Source organism: Apteryx rowi, unplaced genomic scaffold (genome assembly GCF_003343035.1).
Source record: "Apteryx rowi isolate R43461 unplaced genomic scaffold, aptRow1 scaffold_16, whole genome shotgun sequence".
Taxonomy (NCBI): Eukaryota; Metazoa; Chordata; class Aves; order Apterygiformes; family Apterygidae; genus Apteryx; species Apteryx rowi.
In genome coordinates this window covers 2,723,903-2,746,197 of record NW_020447863.1, presented here as the reverse complement: position 1 = coordinate 2,746,197, position 22,295 = coordinate 2,723,903, and the positions used below count along the sequence as shown (strand labels likewise).

General features: G+C 50.7%; 2 protein-coding genes across 7 annotated transcripts in view; one reads left to right on the top strand and one right to left on the bottom strand.

Annotated features, from left to right (window-relative positions):
• ASTN2 (astrotactin 2) overlaps positions 1-22,295 on the bottom strand; it is a 365,002-nt gene that overhangs the window by 133,206 nt on the left and 209,501 nt on the right. Inside the window, exons 1-4 of one of the 4 annotated variants that reach the window (XM_026059691.1) lie at positions 18,303-18,311; positions 16,473-16,597; positions 15,861-15,965; positions 13,568-13,747 (exon numbers count right to left, since the gene is read on the bottom strand). In XM_026059691.1, coding sequence (XP_025915476.1) covers positions 13,568-13,747; positions 15,861-15,942 — 262 coding nt within the window. In that variant the 5' untranslated portion in view covers positions 15,943-15,965; positions 16,473-16,597; positions 18,303-18,311. Of the gene's footprint in view, positions 1-540; positions 614-13,567; positions 13,748-15,860; positions 15,966-16,472; positions 16,598-17,276; positions 17,383-18,302; positions 18,312-22,295 lie in introns of those variants that run through there. The other 3 variants (XM_026059693.1, XM_026059690.1, XM_026059692.1) reach the window with 3 other exon arrangements.
• Positions 10-7,012, top strand: TRIM32 (tripartite motif containing 32). 3 transcript variants are annotated; one of them, XM_026059696.1, is made up of 2 exons: positions 10-118; positions 2,691-7,012. In XM_026059696.1, exon 2 carries the CDS (start codon positions 2,758-2,760, stop codon positions 4,699-4,701), a length of 1,944 nt encoding a protein of 647 aa, XP_025915481.1. In that variant the 5' UTR covers positions 10-118; positions 2,691-2,757; the 3' UTR covers positions 4,702-7,012. The 3 variants fall into 3 exon arrangements, with proteins under 3 accessions (XP_025915481.1, XP_025915480.1, XP_025915479.1); XM_026059695.1 differs by lacking the exon at positions 10-118 and adding an exon at positions 1,281-1,315 and having other exon boundaries at positions 2,691-5,529; XM_026059694.1 differs by lacking the exon at positions 10-118 and adding an exon at positions 1,345-1,838.

Genomic DNA, 22,295 nt, shown 5'->3' with positions numbered 1-22,295 from the left:
GCCCGGCAGCTGCGTGCAGCCCCCGGGAGACCCGCTCGGCGACGGGGCGGACACGGGAGCGCGACAGAGCTGCGCCCTGCGCCACCAAAGCGGTCGCTTACACCGAGCCGACGCTCCCGTGAGTCTCCAGGCCTGCGGTGCTGATGGAAACGTTGCTGCCCCGCTTCTAGCGGCCCCTGCGCTTCCTCCTGCCGCGCACCTGGGATTTAGTGCAGCCGCCTCAAACGGCTCCAGATCGCGGGCGCTTCTGCACGCAAGCAGCGCTGCAAACAGTTGCTTTCTGCGAATGTTTTCACTGAGCCAAAAAACCCAACGCGTGTTTTCATGGCTGTTTTGTAATCGTCAGTGAAATATTTTGATAAAATGCCGTAGGAAGCCGTAACCCAAATTTTCCAGCTTTATCCTATTATTTGAACCTGTTAATAATCTAAGAATTACAAGCGAAATACAAGTTAGTTTCACAATGCATGCTAAAAACTGCAGAGTGGAAAGAGAAACTACAGCAGGAAAATTTTTTGAATATAAGGAAGCAAAACTTACATAATGTGCACAGTTTTATAGCTCAATCCTCAGCTAAGGCTTTCTCTAATACCATTCTCTGCGTCAAAGGAACTGTTTCAGGAATGTCTGATACGCAAGAACAACTAGCAGTTAAGGAAACTTCTGTGAAGGCATGACCGAGTGTGAGATAAAGATAAAAGTGTAGCTCCAGCAGAATTGCACATTACTAAGACGCGTGGTGGCATTCTGATAAAAGGGTTTTAGATATTAAAGGAATGTCATATAAATCAACTTTCTAAAAACTAACTTAACAAAATCCCGTCCTCCATTTTCCTTTAACGAAAGTACATGTTTTAAAGATAACTTTTTTATGTAACTCTTATGATCTGTTGTCTGTGCTGCTACTTCATCCTTCCCTAAGCAAAGTCTTTTGACTTTCCAAGGAAAATAAGAATAATAGATCTAGAATCCTATGTCTCCTTTTTAAAATCATTTTAAAATACAGCTTTTCATCCTTTAGAGGAATATTTCTGATCCACATGACAATGCCCAGGCTTCTATTTCCACAGCTGAGATACGTGCTAAGAATAAAAGGGAAATGTATTATTCAGCGCCAGCAATAGCAAGCGACTGGACTGCCGCTGCTCCCCAGGTGCTATGTATATGCATTCATTGTGCTACCAATCCAGGGAGCCAAGGATCAGATCCCTGGTTGGTACTTGGTGGAGATTCTGCTATACCACTGAATCAGTCCCTGAAATCTAGGCTGTAAAGAATGGAGAACTGGGCTGTGGATGAAAGCTGATAAATCCAAGTGACGTGTTTTTTCTTTTGTTTTTTTTTCCCCTCCTTATGAACATAAAGAACTTTTCTTCATTGCAGCTGTCTTCTTCCACTTGAGCAAATCGTAAGCTCAAATACCCCAAACCTTTCTGTCTGAAATGCTCCCAGGGATGAAGCAGGCAAACCCAGCAGGGAAGCAAGAATGCTGCATGCGTGCAGCCATTATTCAGAGAAAGCTGGCTGTTCACATCTCCCTGTGACTGTCTCTCCCTTTTAAAGACTAACAGCTTCCTTCCTCTCTCCCCCCAAAATGTTTTCTCCCCATTTCTTTTAATGGCTAAGCAATGCAATAGCAAAGGTATTGAAACCCAGTCTGCTGAATAATAACTTAATGATGAGAGCGCTGTATTGTTCCTTTTGAATGGATGGCTGCTTTAGCAAGAAAGCTGCTGGGATCTGCTTCCTACTGTGAGGGATGTGAGGATGAAGAAACCTATATTAAAATTGAATGGCAACAACAGTGGCATAAAACTGAACCAAAACACAGGAGTGAGGTCAATGCTACAAGATTATGAAATGAGCAGAAATTATATGCAGTTAAGCTAAGCCCAAGAACTAATAATGAATGCTTATAATACATATTTTTAGCAGATGTTTGGAGTTGCCTGTTCATTATTGCTAATAGCTGCTAGAACACTGCCATGCTAAGCTGTATTTTATTTGCATGCTGAAGCAAGATGCAGCATGGCAGAGGTTAATGACCTATACTGACAAAGAATCTTAAATGTGTATTTTCAATATGTATAGTGATTCAGAAAACCAGTGGAAGCTGACAAATCGTTCCGTCTAGTTTCACTTCCTAGCAAACATATGAGACCTTGAAAATTTATTTTGGCTATCTAGAAAAGCAGATTAAAACAACCACATTTATTTCATTTGTATCTGATGTCACATCTGAACGTAGGTCTCCAGAGGTGATATATTAATGTCCTAAAGCATTGCACCATCTGGTACCTCTTTTGATGCGCAGCATTTGAATGCTTGGTTTAATCTCTCTGAGCTTCAGTAAATTATGTAAACTCAGAGGCTTGGCAGTGGGAGATGGGCACCATGAGGAGATGATTCAGTCATCAATATCTATTGGGTTTCCTCATTGCTGCCATTTCACTTCTTTTGGTTCTACTTATAAATTTTGCAAGTGAATAATTCATTGCACTAGAAGCTGCAAGGTAGTTTTGGAATTTGCCCACTCTGAGATTAGCTATGATTAATCTACCCTTTCCAAATGTGGAAAAGCCAACTGGGTTTCTTTTTCCAGGGTTGGGTGATAAATCAGAAATAAATTGCTTGTGTATGTAACTGCTGAAAATGAAATAAATCACGTTTCCTTTTTTCTTTCTGGACAGGATCAGAGCACCTTGGAATAAATGTGAGTACAAGATTTTGCAGTGGCTACAGCTGCCTTGGAAAGCCATGGCTACTGCCCCTCATCTGAACTCGGATGCTCTCCGAGAGGTCCTGGAATGTCCCATTTGCATGGAATCCTTTACTGAGGAGCACCTGAGACCCAAGCTCTTGCACTGCGGGCACACGATCTGCAAACAGTGCTTGGAGAAGCTCCTGGCAAACAGCATTAATGGGATACGTTGCCCCTTTTGCATCAAAATCACACGGATCACAAACTTAGCTCAGCTGACTGACAATCTTACTGTGCTGAAGATCATAGACACCACAGGACTGGGTGAAGTGGTGGGTCTTCTCATGTGCAAGGTTTGTGGGAGAAGATTGCCTAGACACTTTTGCAAGAGCTGTTGCTTAGTTTTATGTGAGCCATGCAAGGAGACATCACACATGCCCCAAGGGCACAGTGTCATTGCTATCAAAGAGGCTGCTGAAGAACGTAGGAGGGAATTTGGGACAAGGCTTGCCAGACTTCGGGAGCTCATGGGGGATCTGCAGAAAAGAAAAGCATCTCTTGAGGGTGTCTCAAAAGACTTGCAATCAAGATACAAAGCAGTTCTGCAGGATTACAGCAAAGAAGAGCGCAAGATCCAGGAAGAACTGGCCAGGTCACGCAAGTTCTTCACCACCTCTTTGTCTGAAGTGGAGAAGGTAAATAATCAGGTAATGGAGGAACAAGCTTATCTGCTGAATTTAGCAGAAGTGCAGATACTGTCTCGCTGTGACTATTTTCTTGCCAAAATAAAGCAAGGAGATATAGCTCTCTTGGAGGAGGCAGCAGATGAGGAAGAGCCAGAACTGACAAACAGTCTCCCAAGGGAGCTGACTCTTCAAGAAGTTGAACTCCTTAAGGTGAGCCATGTGGGACCACTGCAGATTGGGCAGGTGGTGAAGAAACCTCGGACTGTTAACATGGAGGAGTCACTCATGGAAACTGCCGCATCCTCATCGGCATCATTTAGGGAGCCTGACTTGGTGCAAGAAGAGGCCAGCTGCACACCGAATTCCTCACCAGCAAAGCCAAGGATGCCTGAAGCAGCAAGCAGCATCCAGCAGTGTCACTTCATCAAGAAGATGGGTTCCAAGGGCAGCCTGCCAGGGATGTTCAATCTCCCTGTCAGCCTACACGTCACTCTCCAAGGAGAGGTACTTGTGGCAGACCGCGGTAATTTCCGAATCCAGGTTTTTACCCGTAAAGGCTTTCTGAAGGAGATCCGCCGGAGCCCTAGTGGAATTGATAGCTTTGTATTAAGTTTCCTTGGAGCAGACTTGCCCAATTTGACTCCCCTTTCTGTCACCATGAACTGCCATGGCCTGATAGGTGTGACTGACAGCTACGATAACTCTGTAAAGGTGTACACCATGGATGGCCATTGTGTGGCATGTCATCGGAGCCAGCTAAGCAAGCCATGGGGCATCGCAGCCCTGCCTTCTGGGCAGTTTGTAGTGACCGATGTGGAAGGGGGAAAACTCTGGTGTTTCACAGTGGACCGTGGCGTTGGGGTGGTCAAGTACAGTTGCTTATGTAGCGCAGTGCGCCCGAAGTTTGTTACCTGTGATGCTGAAGGGACCATATACTTTACTCAAGGGCTGGGACTTAACCTGGAAAACCGCCAGTACGAGCACCATTTAGAAGGAGGCTTTTCAATTGGCTCTGTGGGTCCGGATGGGCAGCTGGGACGCCAGATTAGCCACTTCTTCTCAGAGAATGAGGATTTCAGGTGCATTGCTGGGATGTGTGTAGATGCCAGGGGAGACCTAATTGTTGCTGACAGCAGCCGTAAAGAAATTCTGCATTTTCCTAAAGGAGGTGGCTATAATATCTTGATCCGGGAAGGACTCACCTGCCCGGTTGGTATAGCCATTACTCCCAAAGGGCAGCTGTTAGTGCTTGACTGTTGGGATCACTGCATTAAGATTTACAGTTACCACCTGAGAAGATATTCCACTCCCTAAAGGCATTTCTCTAGGTAAAGCCCCTGTTGTCATTATACATTCTTCCAGCCTCATTGCAATTTGACAGAAACCAATATCAAACTTTCAGGTAGATTGTGCCATAACCCAAGGGGGTTTGACATAGAGGTCATCGTATTTTGTGTTTAGAAACAAAATAGCTTGCGTGGTGGTGTTCTGCATTTTCTTAATCTGTACAATAAAAAAGAACAAGCATGAGGGAAAGAACACTTTTGGAGTATCGGTTCTGTGTTAAATGACTGGTCGCTCCATAAACCTCTTCACCTTCTTATGCCACATCTCCTACTTCAAGCTTCAACCATTGTATCTTTCTTTGTGCCATAAACCCTGACTGACTGCTCTAAATCACTTTCCCTTAGAGGACTCGGAGAAGCAATCCTCTTGCTGTGGTACTCGCAAGGAACTCGGTAGCAGTTGTCTGGGCAACTACTATTCCGATTTTACTATTCAATTTCTGATTGCAGCACTGCATAAAACAAAATAGCCCTCTTAAACTGCACAAAGATGGAGCTTTACTTTCAAACTGAAGAGCGAGGTTTTTCTCTCTCCGTTGTTCTGGTATTCAGGAGATTGCCCCTCGTGCCATTTGTGAACGCTGTCTGTTCAATGTGAAGTGAGTACAGTGCAATCATGGGAGACTGAGCTGAGCCAGAAAGCTGCCCTCTGATGGCAATGGGATTTTTATTACCATTAAGAGTTCTACTAGTTAAAAAGGGGTAAAAACAGGGTGAGGGTTGGGGGAAAAAATATGGGAAACCTACTGTTGGTATTCACAGGTGTTTTATTATTAAATGTATCTTGGAAACTGTCTTTGGAAGGCATGTTTGGTATCTGAAGCTTCATGTGGGAGTGGGGAGGAGAGGGAAGTGATGGGGAGTAGGACTGGGAAACTGTAGTAAACAAGATTAAATGCAACATACAGTGTATTCACCTGCACTTCACTATCATGCTTTCCAGACCACTGCATTTGCTGATATAGGTTTTCACCCATCTGCACTTTGTATGTGAAAGCTACTTTCTCTTGAGACGGGGATAGGGGGGATTCTTTCTCTTTTATTTTTTCTTAATACTTGGAAACACTTCCATTGGTCCATTGCCTTTTTCTCTTTGCACAGCAAAATGCTACATTCCTCAGCTTTTTTTATGGTACCAGCAGGCACCAGAGTTCATGTTCATCATGGCTTTGGGCCAAATGAAGCACAAAACTGCAGCTGTGTGAACCAAGGCCCCCACAGTGCTACTCTCCTGGCTGATAAATACGTACCTCAGTGTGGTGCTGCTTGCCCAGAATGGTTTATTGAAGAAAAGACGCATTTAAATAGGACACAGTGGTAGAGTGTTAATCTGCCACAGATAATAGTTACACTGCAGTGCGTTTATTTGTTGCTATCAACAATGTAGTTGCAAATTTGGGGGCACGACAGACAATATAAAAGCTGATTTTATAGGGGCTGCCATGCTACAGCGAATTGTTTTTTATTTATGCTACCACATATATGCAACAGGTGATTTTTTTAAAGATTTTTAAAATTATTTTTAGTGAAACAGCAAAGTAAAATGGGCTTCAGAGCAGTTAGGYGCTCCAACCAATTGCTTGGCCCTTAGAGGGTTTCTGAACAAGCACTGAGAGCAGAACTCTTTTGAGTCGATTTTTATTCTCCTCCTCTCCCTGTTCTGTTCAGCCAAAAAGCTGAACAGGGCTAGCACAAAAAAAATCCAKCTGTGTGATGAGTTGCACCCTGACCAGCGTAACTTCCTATTTCTGTTGCTGCAATTTGCTGGAAGAAGCTTGTGGAAAGGGGAGCAGGTGCTMAGAGGGAATTATTAGCACAGTAGATGGTGGAAGACACTGAGGGGGTCCAAGGGAATTTAAAAACTCCCCTTCTCTCCTGAGCTGCTCTGTGTATTTACTAAGGCTACCAGCTTCCACGCAATTATTTATATTCTCAGCTTCTCTCTTTTTGGGGTGGGAGGGGGGAGTTGCCTAAGGTATATAACAGCGATTTGGGCAGCCGATCGCATCTTGTATGTATGTTTTGGGGAGATGACTACTATTATTGGGACCTTCTGCAGTTAATTACGTTGTAACTCAAGGCATTTTTCCAGTATTATGGTAATGGCAGTTCCTCTCCTTCTCATCTCTTTTAAACATCTCCTGTTCCTAAAAAACGCTTCAAGCAGGAAGCTACCATGGACCTGAATAACTGAAGCAATATTATCTATGATAATATGTACCTCTGTCATATTCTGTTCCAATGGAATTTTTTTGCAATAAACGCCACACTACTAGTAAGAACGTTTCCTGGAGTGCTTAAACGGACATAAAGCCGGTCCAGTAAACTGCCTGTGCGGTTGGTTACCCCRGTCTATTGCTGGTTACACAGTTCAAACAAAGCCTCTATCATCTGTTTCCTGCTCAGAGATTCAGAGAAAATAACACTACTTTGCAATGCATTTGTGGGCCAAGGTACTGGGATTGGTGCCTGGGTGTATGTTTAGCCAGCAGCTGTTGTTCTSTTCTTGGGTTTCAGGCAGAAAAGCGACAGAGAAGAAAAACTGTTGTCTTCAGCCTAGGGTATGCACTTCCCCTGACAAAGCTGAATAGTGGCTATGAGACGATTTTGTAGTACTGTATTTCTTGCAGTGGTACCCCCCCCCCCCACACACACACCGTTGTGATCATCTGCCAAGTGAGATGAAATGGAGTAATTAAGAATTGTGATGAAATAGTTTGGCTTCTGCTCTTTACCTGGAGAAGGAATGTGTCTGGTTAAAAGTATGTGTTTGATTTTTAAAGATTGTGTAATAAAGGAAAAATTGATCCAATTAAAAGTGCATTGCAAACGGCTCATTTGGTTATTAAAAACACTTCATCTCCTCCCTTTGGTGGCAGATTGTTTTTTATGGCCAGTGGGAATTAGACTTGCTAGCACAATAGCTACAAGACCCCTTTTATGCTGTCAGGATGTGGAGGATAAATCTGATCTCTTTGGCAGGTCTAATGTAACTTTATCTAACACTTCTCTACCCACCTCATAAACAAATACTAGAGTTTCTTATATCCATTCACACTGATAGTCCCATAAGGCCAATGTCTTACTTCTCACTGTAGCTGATACCTGATGTTTAAAAGGCCTGGTCAAAATTCATTCTCACGCCGTGCACTTAGTAAACTCTACTTGGAAGCCTGTCTGAATGGCTGGGGTCAGGTTTGCAGTCCTCACACGTCACTGCCTCATTTAGGCACATTCTGGCTCAGTTTTGCCCCACTGTGGAGGTGACATATTTTGTTAATAGAATTCACAGGGCTGATACGAGGGTTCACCTATTATAGTGGATAATTTTGATAAATACTGCAAAAAATCTTGTTAGAAGCAGCGTATTTCCATGAAACCAAAGGAGAGCTAAACGATTTGCCACTCAGCTTTCAAAGACACCAGTTTGTCATCGGCACATACAAGGTCCCTTCTTTTTCTGTTASCCAGCTCAGTTTGCTGATCTGGGCGCCGGTTTTTATTACTTGTGCTCATCTCAGATGATCTGGAGCAGCTCTTTAAACAGCTGTGAGCTGCTAGTTTATCAAATGCATACGATCCTTGCAGGACGACTGCCCTGCCAGCACTGTTAGACCTACCCTGCCATTTTACGAAAAGGTATGATTTCTTAGGGTAGAGGCAGCCAAGCCCTGAACATTTGTTCTGCTCCGAAATCAACAGCCACAGTTTCAAAAGGGATGAGGGGGAGAGACTGTTTCTTAATCAAAGGGGGCAGAGCTACAAAAGTAAAAATAAAGCCAGATGCTTTGAGTCTTTTCCATTGTATAGTTTAAGTGATTTTTCTGGGTCATTACTCAATGTGAGGATTTAAAGTTATTTCATTTTGCACAACTAATTACTTGCCTGGCAATTTTGGATTACAATGAGCAGTGCATAAGGTCATTTAGCAGACTGTTTCACAGCACATATTTTAGTCTAAACTAAATTTCACAGCAACCAGTGAGATTGTTTTCTCCTCCTCTGAACAAAATGTCAAAATCTGAGGTTTTAAAATAAATATAATGATAGAAACCACATGCTGTAAGTGTTACAAAGGTAACATAGTCATTATTTATAGGAATAGATCTCAAGGACAGTGAAATTCTATATGCTTTACTTCTGAGCAACCAGAACAAGGTATAAGGGAAAGGAATGATCTCCTTTAATAGATGCAAAGCTCGCCTTAAAGCTTTCTTAATGCACCTGACTGCGTCTAGGAATTGGAAACTAAAGGTTCCCATGGACTAGTTCAGTCTTAATTGTGTTACGGTGGTACCAGACCTAAAGGGAGATGAATTAGACCCTGGAAGGACAGAATGGTCCCATAGACCCTACTCTGAATAATATGGACTGCTATTTTAGCAGAGCTCTAGGTTATATCCTTAATAAGGCTTATGTTTTATAAAGTTCTTTGTCTAAACTGCTGAGTTCACAAGAAAGCACAAAAGCATGAACGCTGTAACCTCTTAAAGGTAAATGCAACCGATGACATATGATCCCAGAGAAGATAAGCAAATACAACTGTACTGGGCAGACCGATGGGCAGGAAGCCTTAGCTAGTACGACAGGACCTGTCAGAGCACGGCCCCTCCATGGGCTCTTCTAATAAGCGACCTGTTACCGAGAGGGAACGTCTTTTCCATTTGTTGCAGCCACTTCCCAAGTTCAGTTTGTTGGGTCCCAACTTGGCCAGATAGCCTTGGCCGGGAAAACCCTAGAGATCTGCTGCTCATAGGAAATGCAGGGAAAAAAAAACACAGTTGCTCACCGAAGACCTAACGGACTACTGCAACGTAACATTTTGATTGCGACAACCTCTGAATCGCCACACATGCACAGCACACGCCGAGGGCATACGCACTCCTGCTTCTCCAGGCGACCTCCTCCCAGTTCCCACCGCGGCACGAGGGAGAGGAGCGCTCTCAAAGGAGAGGAGTGTTCTCAAAAAAATCTTTTTCCAAGCTTTCCCAGCTGGAGAACAGAAGTCTCCCACACTACGGCTCAGCCAGTCTGCACAGTGCGAAGGAAAAGAGTTGTCACTCAAATACTTGACAAGACGAGACCCTCCGCATTATTGCTGATAACATCTCCATTTTCTCTAAATGCGGGAGCACTTAGAGACATTTGCTCTGCATTTTGTGTATCTCGGTGGGAACGAGTGAGCTAGAGCGGCTGTTGGGGAATTCCGCCGGGGCTGTCAGACTTTGCTATCGGAGCAGCTCTTCCCTTTTCGTAACCGGGCCCCCCTTTTCCCCAGCCAGCCAGGCTGAGGGGCCGCACAGCAAACAAGCCCCTAATACGCCTTTGCCAGCGCAGTCCCTGGCAGGTGCATTTGCCGGACGGAGGGATCCCGCTCTTTCTTCCTGTACATTTTGTGACCGTGTCTTAAATGCAACAGGAGGTGGCGTGGGGCATCACGTTTGCCCCAGCTGCCAAAGACGTTCGCACGGTTGGTGCAAACTTAATGAGGTGCCATCAGCATTAAGCGCTAGCTTCAGCGGTGGAGAAAACCGATGCAGGCTCTGGTGAAACACATCAATGGCTGGGTCGATCTCAAGGTCCCCGCTCGGAGGCCCCTTCAATGAGTTACAGGGTTGCTAGGTTATGCAGAGCCAGAGCCAAGCTGGCCCTAAAAAAGGGCCTTTAATCACGCTAAATGAAATAAAATTAGGGCTTGGTTTTGTTTGCTCACAGGCTAACTTGGTTCCTAGAGGGGAGACGGGGGGAAGGCAAGCTTCCAGCCTCCGCCCGAGGTCTGGACGGAGCGCAGCACTGCAGGCACCGGCTCCGCGGAAACTCCCGCCGTGCCTCCACGTCCCTCTGCCGCTTGTGCGCCTGCAAACCGCTGGGAGCAGGGAGGGCGGCTCCGTCCCCGTCTGAGATGCTGCGTCCCCACCTCCCTATGCTCCTCACAACGGTTCCCGTTTGCAGCCTGCGCGGGGGGGCTACGGGGCTCTTCCCTCCCCCTCCCCAAAGAGATCTCGCTCCTGCTATATTAGGGCCGACCGGGGGAAGCTTGCTTTTGAGCTGCCCGTCTGGTTCCTGCCCGCAGCGCGAGATTTGTCTCCGCCGCAGCACACACCTTATCTGCTAGCAGAAGGAGGAGATMGTTTTGCACTTCTGCGGGTAGAGCAGATTGCAAACGCTCGAGGTGTCTGCAGCATGCCCGTCCCGGAGGGCTGGTGAGCGCAGGCAGTGAAAAGGGACAAACCTGCCGCTAGCCCGAGAGCGAACCAGATCCATTTCCCTTCCACGTGGCTGAAGAGATCCATATGCAAACACCTACACACGTCAAGGGCTCTTGTGACGGCTCCCTTCTGCAGCCTGCGAGCGCAGTATTCAGGCTCTTCCAGCATCGGCAGAGGGCCAGCGTCTGGCCCGGCAGTTTACAAGAAGTCAGACTGCCAGCGGCACGGTTTCATGTTTGAGACAATGTTTTCAATTAGRGCTCGACGCACAGATTGTGCACTTTATTGGCAGAGGCCTCCTCCTGAGGCCTACAGATTGATTTATGAAGTTGATTAAAATATTAAAATAATTTTGTGCGATGCTGCAAACATGCCACAATGTGCATTTTTATCATTTTTGGTGCCGTTCCAATTAGCTCGAGACTCCCCCTTCTCCCCCTCCTCTTTYGATCTGCTTTGTTCGCTAACAAATTACAGTTATCTTGGCTTTATTTTTGTATGTATTAGAGATGATGCATGTGTGTGTTCTTTGTGCAGTTCTGAAATGGGCTGGCTAGCAGCGGGGAGCACAACGGGCGAGAGCTGTTTCTGGGTTGAGAAGGTATCCAGAACTGTCTAGCTAGAGCTATTTATTCAGATCCTCCTTATGTCGCTGGTAAACTGTGGGTAAATAAGTGGAGGAGCTGGGAATAAAACCCATCTATTTTCACCAACAAGCTCTTTTTTGGAGCTAACTGCGGTTTTCTCCAGGAGAGGACCCTGYATTTCCTGTGACTCCCTTCTTCTCTATCCCCAGAGCCACACAACCTCCTCCTAGATGTCTTCAAGAGTCCTAAGCATCCTCAACGTGTTTCCAAAAGCACTGGAAAGCATCATTTATAGCGCTTGTCCCCTCCATCGTGCCGATGGCCCCCAAGGTCAACCTCCCAGAGCGCCATGMTACAGACGGACTCACGCACAGGGAACGAGCACAGAGATAGCAYCCGGTGCCTAAAGGCAACACAGTCAGAATTTAAACACTTTTACATCTGAGCATTACGCACAAAATCCCCATGTGGTCACTGGGAGGCCTGTGAATCCATTGGTGCTTCACTCTGCACCCCTAAACGGAGGCGGGGAAGATCTGCTAAAATTGCCACCCTAGCAGCTAAGCTAATCACTTGCAAATGACACGACCACGTCCCAAATCCTCCCAGAGCGTGTGGTGGGGAAGGATGCTCTGAACACGCCTGGCATGCGCTGACAGCGCCGCATTCGGTACTGAGGATCCAGCCACAGCCACGCGGGAGACGTGGGGTGGGCACAGCTCCAGCCATGTGCGCTAGCGCCGTGTGGGGAAAGGGGAAGCCGAGGGCAAGCCTTGGATAACTGCATACCATGTACTAAAAAGGAAACTATTTGGGTGAGGCGAAGCCAGCAAGACACTACTCCACTTAAGGCCCTGTGGTTCCCTGCAGCACCATGGACCTTCGAGAACCAGAGCTGTCCCTGTGGTGTGGGCAAGGCAGGGGGCTCAGAAGCACGAGATGTTCCACAAAAGGGTCAGGAYGTTGCCACTGTTCCTCTCCACTCGGGCCTTGACACCATGCCCGTGAAATAGGGGTGACGCTACCACCAAGCTCGAACGGCACCAAAGCACTGCTTGTACTATTTAGTCCCATCACCGAACAGAGTCCTCTCTCATTTACACCCTCCAACGCTGGAATAACCCCGTTTCTCCAGTCACTCTGGATTTGAATCGGCCCCACCGGGAGCAGGAGCTGCCTCGAGTCTCCTCCCCACTGACATGCTTGCAAAGGGATTCCAGGGAACACATCTGAATGATTAATAACATCCCAAGTACGTAAACAACACACCTCCGCAATGTTTTCTCCCGCTAAATAGGGGCACTGCTATGGCAAACTTCATTTATCATTATTTGAAAACAAAACAAATGAGTACAGGGTGTCATAAATATGCTCGCAAGAATAGCTGTGCCGGGTAGACAGAGAAAAAACAACTGAGAAGCACCGAGGAGGCTGGCGGTAGCGTAGCCCTGGCTCTGCTGGATTGCACTAAATCAGGCCACTCGCAGCAACGCACGCAAGGCAGGATGAAAGCGCCTTCACAACCTCTGTTACTGTGAATCCTACAGTATGTCCGAAGCACCGAGAGAAACATCAGAGTCATTTTCAACAAAAAAATATCAAGCCAGGGGAATATCCCAAGTTCCCTGGAGGAAAGAGATGAATTGGCAAATGGAAGGCTACAGCGATAAGGGAGTTTTTATAAACATAACCTAATTGTATTACTTCAAAGTCCTGAAGTTTATTGCCCTGTTTAATGATGTGTCTCGTTATTTATAGTGTAGCACAATGAGTCTGCTATTGATTTAATACACTTCCTTAAAGACCGTCATTGTCACAAGCAATAAAACGAAGCCATTCTGAGACAGCTCAATTATGTCACATCTATATAAACCGACCCAAATCACCCAGGGCGTTCCAGGGCCACCGCAGCGGGGCTGGGAAGCGGCCGGCGAGGGTTGCGGCGCGTTCGGTTYGAAGCAAGCATGGCAGCTCCGGGCCTGCGGGCAACCTTGGAGCTGCCGGGGAAGGAGCTGCCCGTTTCCTCCGACCTCCTTACCTTTCTGATACTGGAGCCAGAGCTGCTGCTGGACCTTCTTGCTGGGGAAGTGGATGGTGCAGCTGAACTCGGAGCCGTACAGCGCCTCCGCGATGTAGTGGGAGCCAAACTGCTGGATGAAGGAGAGCAGCTCCTCCCGGCTGCTGTCCTTGCTCAGGATCTTGAGGATGTTTGCAAAGCCTGTAAGAGCAAAGCCTGGTATTGGCAGGTTGGCCAGGCAGGGCCGACGGCGACAGCCCTGGGAGGAAAAAGCCTCCACGATCCCCTGCTTAAAACACGCATCCCTCAATAGGTCCAAAATGCGTTTCCTCCCCTGTTTCCTCGGTGGCTTACCTAATCTTTTGCTAACCACAAAACATGTTATTTACCTCAGGCTGCGGCTTTGACATCGTTCTGTGATTCCTCTTCACAAATAAATCGTCAGGGATGTACATGTGAATGCACGCGTATACGTACACACACAAGCTCAGGCCTGTTTTGCAGAATGCTAGGACATAAATCACTGGTTTCTGTAGAGGATATGCTTGGCCTTTGTTATGCAGGGATCAGAGCCAGAAAAGTTGTCCTGGTGTAAGGATGAATTTATTATAGATTGTACAGCAAACCAGCCCCAGTGTAAACACTCTGGACAACTGATAGCTATTTTTAGAACAGCTGGAGACAGCCCAGAGTGACTCAAGCTTGGGTTGACAGCAATTCACTGGATGCACCGAAGGTGGACGGGGCTGGGGGAGCTCTGCAGAGCCCCAGGCACACAGCTTGGGACCGCCCCGGAGCAGCACCACCGGAGCCTTGGAGGAGAAACCAGACCAGGCGTTCCAGGCGTTTGCAAGAGGCAGGGATGATCTTACAGTGGGACCACTATTTTGTCGAGACCAAACTTTGCAAAGAGGCTTTTTCTAACCAGGACACAATAAGCAACCTCAGCTCAGCTGTCCAGCCCTCTTGTTTGGGCCAGGATTAGGTATTTCTCAGAGGGGAGTCTAGATTTGGAGAAGCTGGACTCTGTCCCAGAGCTGGGAGGTGACTCCAGCCTGGGGACGCTCTCTCCCTGCAGCCTTACGCAGGGATGGAGAGCTCTTGCTGATCGGCTCTGCTTCGTGGGCTGGGTTGGGTCTGGGGGGCTTGCGGGGGTTTTGCTCCCTGAGGGGAATCTGCTGTACCAGGAATCTGCAGTTACGCGGGTCACCGGAGAACAGCCGTGCATCCGGCCGGCCAAGTGGCCCAGCATCCCTTGCCTTTCCGTAGGGGACCCGGGCTCATACGGACCGGTCGGGGTGCTGCGGGCTCCTCTCCCCTCCACACACAGGCGCAGTTTTGCCTAGTTCAGTATCTCTCAGTTTAGGTCGCTGGCACGTAGGAGGAGGCACCAGTATTTATCCTCCCTGCTCTGTGGAAATGATCTATCTTGGAGGCATTGGTGACCATATGATGCCTTGGCATTATTTAGAGCTGGCCAGTATCAAAGTTTTTGGTCCAGTGGTGAAACTGAAAACATATTGCAGGAAAATACGTCACAGCTGTCACCAAAAGGAGGTTAACTGGCTGGTTGGCTGGCTGATTTTTTTGAAGGAAAAGCTTTGTTGAATAAAARGGATGAAAATTTCATTTTGAGCTGACCCCAAATATTTTGTTCAATTCCAAGTGGGTTATTTTGTTCTGGGGCTGTGCAGCCTTTTTGTATTAAATCCTTCCCCCCTCCATTTAAAAATAAGTTGATTTTTAAATCAAAAATGCTGTTTTGAAATGGAAAGGCAAAACATTTCAGGTCGCAACAAAATGTTTCAGCGTTCCTGAAACAAAATGTGCAGTTATAGAAACGTGGCAGTGAAATGTGACGTTTGCAGCATCCTCCCTCCCACCCCTTCTTCATCCACAACTCCTTGCTTAATGCGACCCACATTTACAAATGGTTTGGGGTCCTTTTGAAATCCTTTTTTTCAGGAATTTACTGTTTGCCACACGTACGTATATACATCCCCATGTGAATCCTTCCCATGGTCTTGCTTACTAGCATAATCCCGGCTAGTCACGCAAACTCCCTGCCTCGGTTTCCCTCCTGTAGAAAGGAGATGAAGTTCTCCGCCTGCCTCTGCAACAGGGTTGGGCGCGTTAGCCACCACCTGAGCAGAGCCCAGAGATGCAAAGTGCTGGAGAAACGCTTTGCACGACTGCGAGCTGTGAAGCGTAGGTAGTGACGGGAGACCGGTGGCGAGAAGACAGCCTGCCTGCCCACGCAGACACGCTGCCTCGCTGCCGTTAGGAACACTGCCGCGCGGCAGGCAGCCCTCACCTGCCGAGAGGGTGATGGAGCTGAGCTTCACTCTGTACAGGTTGCTCCTGACCCGCCAGTGCTGCACCATGGGGTAGCCCATCGCCTCGTCGTACTTGATGTCTCCTGCAAAGACAGAGCCGGAGCTCGGGGACCGCCGATCGGACTGCCAGGCACTGACGTGCCCCACGAAAGGCTGTTTTCCCACCGAGCGTTTTCTTTGCTACGTGCTTTGGGGCTACAGACGCAGCAATAACAGGGATCACAACCTCCTCCGGCGGATCGTGCCACTGGAGTCCCCGGGCCGTTGAGGAGGCTGGTGGGAAGCCGCGGCGGCGGCGTGGGCAGGCTGCTGCTTCGAGGGAGCGCGCGGGGCAGAGGGGTGGCCGTGGCATTGCCAGGGCACTGCTGCAAGGAAGCTCGCAGCCACGGGCTCAGGCTGGCGTCACGGGGCAGACGCGCGTAGCTGATGCACGATTTCTAGCTGCCGAAGGAAGGCAGGAAGGGTGCTGAGAAGGACCCCGGGATCGTAGGGGACCCCGGCCAGGGCTGGGCACGAGGAGGGGAGATGGGGCGTTTGCTTCCGCGCTCCCCCCCACGGGACACCGACCCCGGGGTAGGGATGGCTCGTACCGGTGAGAAGCTGGAGGTCGGGAAGGGGCTCCGAGAGGACGCCGCGGCACTGCTCCTCCACGGGCAGGGGGATCACCAGGAGGCCGTCGGCCAGCTGGGGAAAGTCCTTGATGAAGTTGTTCTCCCTGCAGAGAGAAAAAGACAACTCCAAAGCAACGATGCAGGCCACGTCCGGGCAGCGGGGCCGAGCTGCCCCCACGGCACCGGGGCCGGCCGGCTCAGGAGGGCGACGGAGGTCTCCCAGGCAGCTTCCTCGGAGCAGAAGACCCAGCAGCAGTCAGGTTTACGCAGCCTCTGGCGGATAAACAGCCCCCGGGCGCTCGCCGGCGGTGGGGGACTTGCCGGGACCACGGTGTCCCCCGCGCGGGCTGCCACTCGCCTCGCAGCCCTCCGAGGCCACCGGTTAATGAGCTCCCCGGGGTTTTGCTCCACCGTCCTCCCTCCTCGCTTTCCAGCGGCGCAGCYGGCTGCGGGGACCGCTTGCCACCCTGGGGACGTGCCCCCCAGTTTCCAAGCGCACCATGGCCGCAGGAGACGCAGCAGACGGCAGCGAAAGGGGCGCTGCACCCCAAATTCACCCCTTCCCACCACGTGCAGCCTCCTCCTCAGCCAGGAAAGCTGTCAAGCACCAGATTAGCCCCTGACGGGACTCCACAGCCGCTGGCRGCGATGCGGCTGGCCTGGATTTGACCTAGGATGACCAGCTCTCCAAAAGCAGAAGCAGCTACATTTACAGACACCAAAAAAGGCCGAAGCATGTCGCTCACGGTGCAATTTTGCCGCACCTGCGGGATCTTTTCTAACCTTGGCAGGCTTGACGCCGTGTAACAGGCCCCTAATGAACTGCTTCTAGGACAGCGATAGCGGGGAAATCGTCTGAAGCGGCGAACGGCAGGTCTGAGCTTCCCCTGGCACCTGAAGCGCCTGGYGCCTGCGCGGTGAGCACGGAAGGGGGGGGTTTAAATATTGATCTTAGAGTCAAAATATAGGGCAGACGGCTCCGAGCGCTCCGCGCGCTGAGCTCGAGGGGCATCGCCGCAGAAAGAGGGACGTTCCTGCAAAACCAGGTCAGCTCTAGGAGCGCGGCGGCGGCGGCAGCGACTTCAGTCCTCGGACGGGAATCGCTTTCCCCAGGCCGCCGCCGCCGCGTTTCCCTAACAGACTGTGGGAACAAGAGAGAATTCAGGGAGAAAGATAAGGGAGCACACGGGAAAAACAGTACGTGGCAGCCAAAGCGCACCACCCTTTTGCAACATGAGTAACRAACTAGCTGGTGAAGGCCAGACRGTTTGTTCCAGCTGCACGGCGGAGGAGGGAGCGATACGGAGGTATCACGGTCCGCCCCTGACCACAAAGGGTTGCCTCCCAAAAAATAATTGCTGCTCAGGGACTAACTGTTGACCTATAGTACCCCCAGCCTTATTATCCCTGCTTACCATATTAAAAATCATGCCCTTTGCTGCATAAGGATATGTAAATAAGGGGGGGCATACCCCCAACAACCGCGCAAATGGCAACCTGGCCAATGAAGTCTGTCTGCYGCGCTTCCACACCCCACCTTCAGCAACTAAAAAACAGAGGAGAGCTCACTAAAGTTTTTGGAAGGGAAGAAAATTGAACCGCCGACCTGTTCACCRGAGATTGCTGACGAGCGAGCCTCCTTCTCCCTCCCCCAAACAGGGACGCCTCTTTGGTAAGACTTGCGCCTCCGACAAACGTTGGACGTTACCCAGGAAAATATATTATGATTGAAAGCGCTTATTTGTTAGTTTGAGCTCATAGAAAGAAAAGCTGTAGCAGCAAGTGCATTTATCAACGGCAATTCCGAACCTGTTGTATCTGTCGCTTTAATAAAATCTTATTCTTTTTACTTTGCAAAACTGTCTCAGGGAAAGTCCTCAAACAGGGGGGCTCTGGCAGGCAAACGTAAATTATAAAGATAAGGAAGGGCCTTCCGTCCCTCCCTTTCACGCGACACAGACGAGACTCTAAACGACCGCTGGTTTCGTCCCCCACCTTCCCCTTCCTTAGGCCTCTCGTCTCTTCCCCGCTCAGGCCACGGCCCGTGCAGGGATCCCTGCCGGAGGCCGCCCTGCAGCCGGGCTGGAGCCCTCCTCCTGCTCCCGCTCCGGGATAYGGCCGGCGCAGCCTGCGAACGAGGGCCCGCGGCGCCCGGGAGGCTGCAACCAGCCCACGGACGCTCCCTGCCCCGACGCGGGATGCTTCCCCTCCCGCCGGGCTAAGGGGAAGGGGGAGCGCGCGGACTAACCGCTCAGCCCTGCCCCGGGAGCCGCCTGCTGCCGACGCTGCACTTCAGCCTGCCGGAAAACGACCGCTGCGCCGAGGGGGATTCACGGCCCCCGCCGACGCGTGCTAGCGGGCCGCGGGCCTGGCCCGTGGGGCTCCGCGTGGCAGGCCGGCGGCATGACGAAGGCGCGAGGCGTCTCGAGGAGGGCTACGGGGCTGGACTGCAGCTCGGAGAGCCGGGGCCGGGCCCCGCTTTGCGGAGGCACCCGCCGCCCTCCCTAGTCCTGCCGGCGAGCGGGTCGGAGCAGGGCACAGCACGGGCACGAGCGACAAAAGCCCTGCTCTCCCCATCGGGGCCTGCGTGGGAGGGGGGACAGGCACCCCAACAGCCCTCTTGGTTTCTCTGGAGCGATTCAGGCCAAACTTGCAGAAGCCGAGAGCAGCAGGGCGGCAGAGACGCTGCGTGGGGCGGCAGGGCTGTGCGGGCACGGGGCGGACGCTCGCCGCATGCTGAGCAGCAGCCTGCGCTCTCGCTGCGCCCGGCGTCTCGAAGGCACCTGATTGCATCTCATGAGCTTCACTTTAGGCACTGCCAGAGAAAAAGTGTTTTATTTGTCTGAGGGGAAAAACCTCTCGCTCACACATACGCTCACAAATCTCCTATTGATCACACTCCGCTCTGCATCCCCAGTGGCTAAGTGGTGATTTGCTGTTCTAAGCCCTTCGCTGTCTTAGCAATGCAAATGGGTAAGTGCAATTACTCCAGGAGCCTCGGGCTGTGTGGGTGGTTGGAGGMAGGGGCTACAAAACCAGGCGAATCGGTAGCGAACACGGGAAGGAGCATATGGGTGTTTCTGCTGCTCTGCCTCAGCTGAAAAGGGAGAAAAGCGCCAGCAATACCAAATTCCAGAGCCCAGGAGAAGCAAGACGCAGCACCGCAAAATGAGAGCACACAGCAAATCTTCCACTGTGCAGATCCACTGGCGCCAGTCTGCCACACTGGAGGATCAGGACTGTCCCCTCTGCAATGGGTCAGCCCTACACTGTGCACCAGAAACCAAACACAAGGGACAGGTGGGTCACACCAAAGCCATCCCCTCCTGGGACGTCCCCTCACACCCCTCCTGGTGTGACCCTTTCGGTCACACCAAAGCCTAGCAACCTACCTCTGGGAGCACCAGGAGGTGATGCACAGGGAAGAAAATGGGACCAGTTAGCGGGACCTTTGCAGGAACCCTCCCAGTTTCCAGCTGTTTGAGTTAAGAGTGTCGGGTCTGGTTACAGCTATGGCATGTCCTCCCAAACACACATAAGCTCAGGAAGAGAGCCGGCACTGCCAGGAGAGCTGGCTCCTGGGTGACAAAACACCTGTCCTGTGCCCAGTGGAACAACAGCAGCGGCTGCACGGAAGCGCTCACTGAGCATGGAAAGGGCTCTGAGCAGCTCATCCCGCACTCCTAAAAGATGGGCACCTCTCCCATCCCCTGGCTGTCAGGGAGCACCCATGGGATGGGGAGACTGCTTTGTCCTCCTGGTGGGGGAGGCAGATATTCCCTGCCACCATTTCATGCAGGCAAACCCATCCAAGATGGATTGTGGGGCACTGGCCCTGGCACCCTGCAATTGCACCAGCTGGGGCAACGCATCTGCCCCATCACACGATGTGACTGAGACCATGCAGCCACTTATACCAGGGCTGCGGCAGCCCCGTTACGCGTTCAGAAAACTCGCTCCCGCCTAGAAACCTGCGCCGTTCTGCTGCCATTACAGGGAGGCCAGAAACACCCACCGGATCTTCTGCCACGCTTCACAGCAGAAGCTAGGAGACCGTATTAATCTAGCACATTATATCCAAGTACAGGTGAGAGAAGACACAAAGAGACTGCCTCTCTTCCATCACCCCAAACGAATGCATCCAGACCGTTTCACGGACACCTGCCCGTGTCCGGGCTCGCAGGCCAGCTGTCACCCTGTGCAATGCTCCTCCGAGCGCACTGCGCACGCGCTGGGCACATTGCACAGACACTTCTGCACTCAGCCAGAGGAAGCTGGGCACGAGCCCAGCTTGTTTGGGGTGGAAAAACAACAGCTGGGGTGGGTGGCAGACCATGTGCCGTGACAGCTAAGGAAGGAGGGACCTGAAAAGAGAAGCCACACAAAGCCAGGTGTGAGGATAATCTGTATGCAATGGCTGCTAGTCAAAGCCGATGCCTCTATAAAAAGGTATTTACTGAAAAGCTGTGCTCTATGGTGCTGCTTGCTGTAATACCATTTGCTTAAAGAGCTCTGCAATCAAAAGGTTGGGGAAAAACAAGGGCCAAGTGCACGCACTTGCAAATAAAGGCCTGTGCATACATAAGTGTGTGTGCACGCATATGTCCACAATACGCTGCTATATTTGAGTAAGCAGCGTTAAAAGACAGGACTTCAGCAGCAGTTTGACAACACATTTTTGCTAGCAAATCCTTTCTGCGTCTCCTCCCTCCCTTCTGCCAACAGCTGTCTTTCCTCTTTGGTAGCAGGTCAGCACTGTTCGCTTCCCCACATTCAACCACACACACGTGCTGCTCTGCCGCACATGCGCCGGTCCCTGCAAAGGAGGAATGAGCCACAGGAGAGCGGAGGGAAGGGAAACACCAGATCTCTTTGCTCGGTGCGGGACAGCAGAGCATCCCGTAGGCTCCGCGCAGAGCTGCCGAGGCAGCGCTGCCCTGTGCATCCGCACCGCGCCAAGCCGGGACCTGCTTCTGCAGGCAGGGGAAGGCGAACGGGGAGAGCAGAAAAAGGTGACAAGGAAAATTGCTTCGGTGAGGGTCGTCTTCCCCTGGGCRTCACCCGCGGCCCCGGGCGGCGTGCCCCAGGCCGCGGCGCGGAGGGTGCTGTGCTGCGGAGTCTCAGCCGGCAGAGGGCTGTAGCTGCTTTTCCACCGCGCCTTATTAATAACCCTGCAGCTCGCAGCGCTGGCCACCGTAAATCACAAGAAGAGTTGCTGCCAGGCTTTTGTGCTCTTCGGAAGCACTGATCAAAGCCCCCACGCGCAGACCCCGACGAGCTCTGCGCGAGGAACAGAAACGCGGACGAGGGGCGGAGATGCATCGGCAGGGCTGCGACGGCTCTGAATCACCGGCCGCATCGCGAGCCGCCTGGGCAGACTCGTGCGTGTCCCCGCCGGGGCGGACGCGTGTCTGCCTGCGCGCACGTCTGCACCGCCTGCGCTTCTGCACGGGTCCAGCATCGCATGCAGTACGTGTGTTGGTGCGAAGGTCCGTGTGGTTTCCGTGACCTTGCGGTTTCTACCAGCTGCGGAGCCAAGTTTACTCCAATCAGCTCAGGAGGGAGCTCACGACACCTATCTGCTCTCAGCACCCGATAGCCACGCAACAGGCACCCTCCTCTTCCTCTTTTTCTGCCCTCTAGCACCTCCCCACTAGTCACAGAGCAGACGTCTAATACTCACATGAGTAACAAACACGCTGTTGATCTTCAATGCAACGCACACTGAGTTAACTTGTTCACTCGCATCCTTCTCCTGGAAGAGACCTGGGAGTCTCTAAGGGCATTTTACAGAGAGTGAGT

Bases quoted from the DNA above. Each gene is read 5' to 3' on its own strand.
- TRIM32 (XM_026059694.1), top strand. From the start codon at position 1,768: ATGAAGAAACCTATATTAAAATTGAATGGCAACAACAGTGGCATAAAA. The intron at 1,839-2,690 runs GTCAATGCTACA...CTTTCTGGACAG, and splicing joins AACCAAAACACAGGAGTGAG to GATCAGAGCACCTTGGAATA.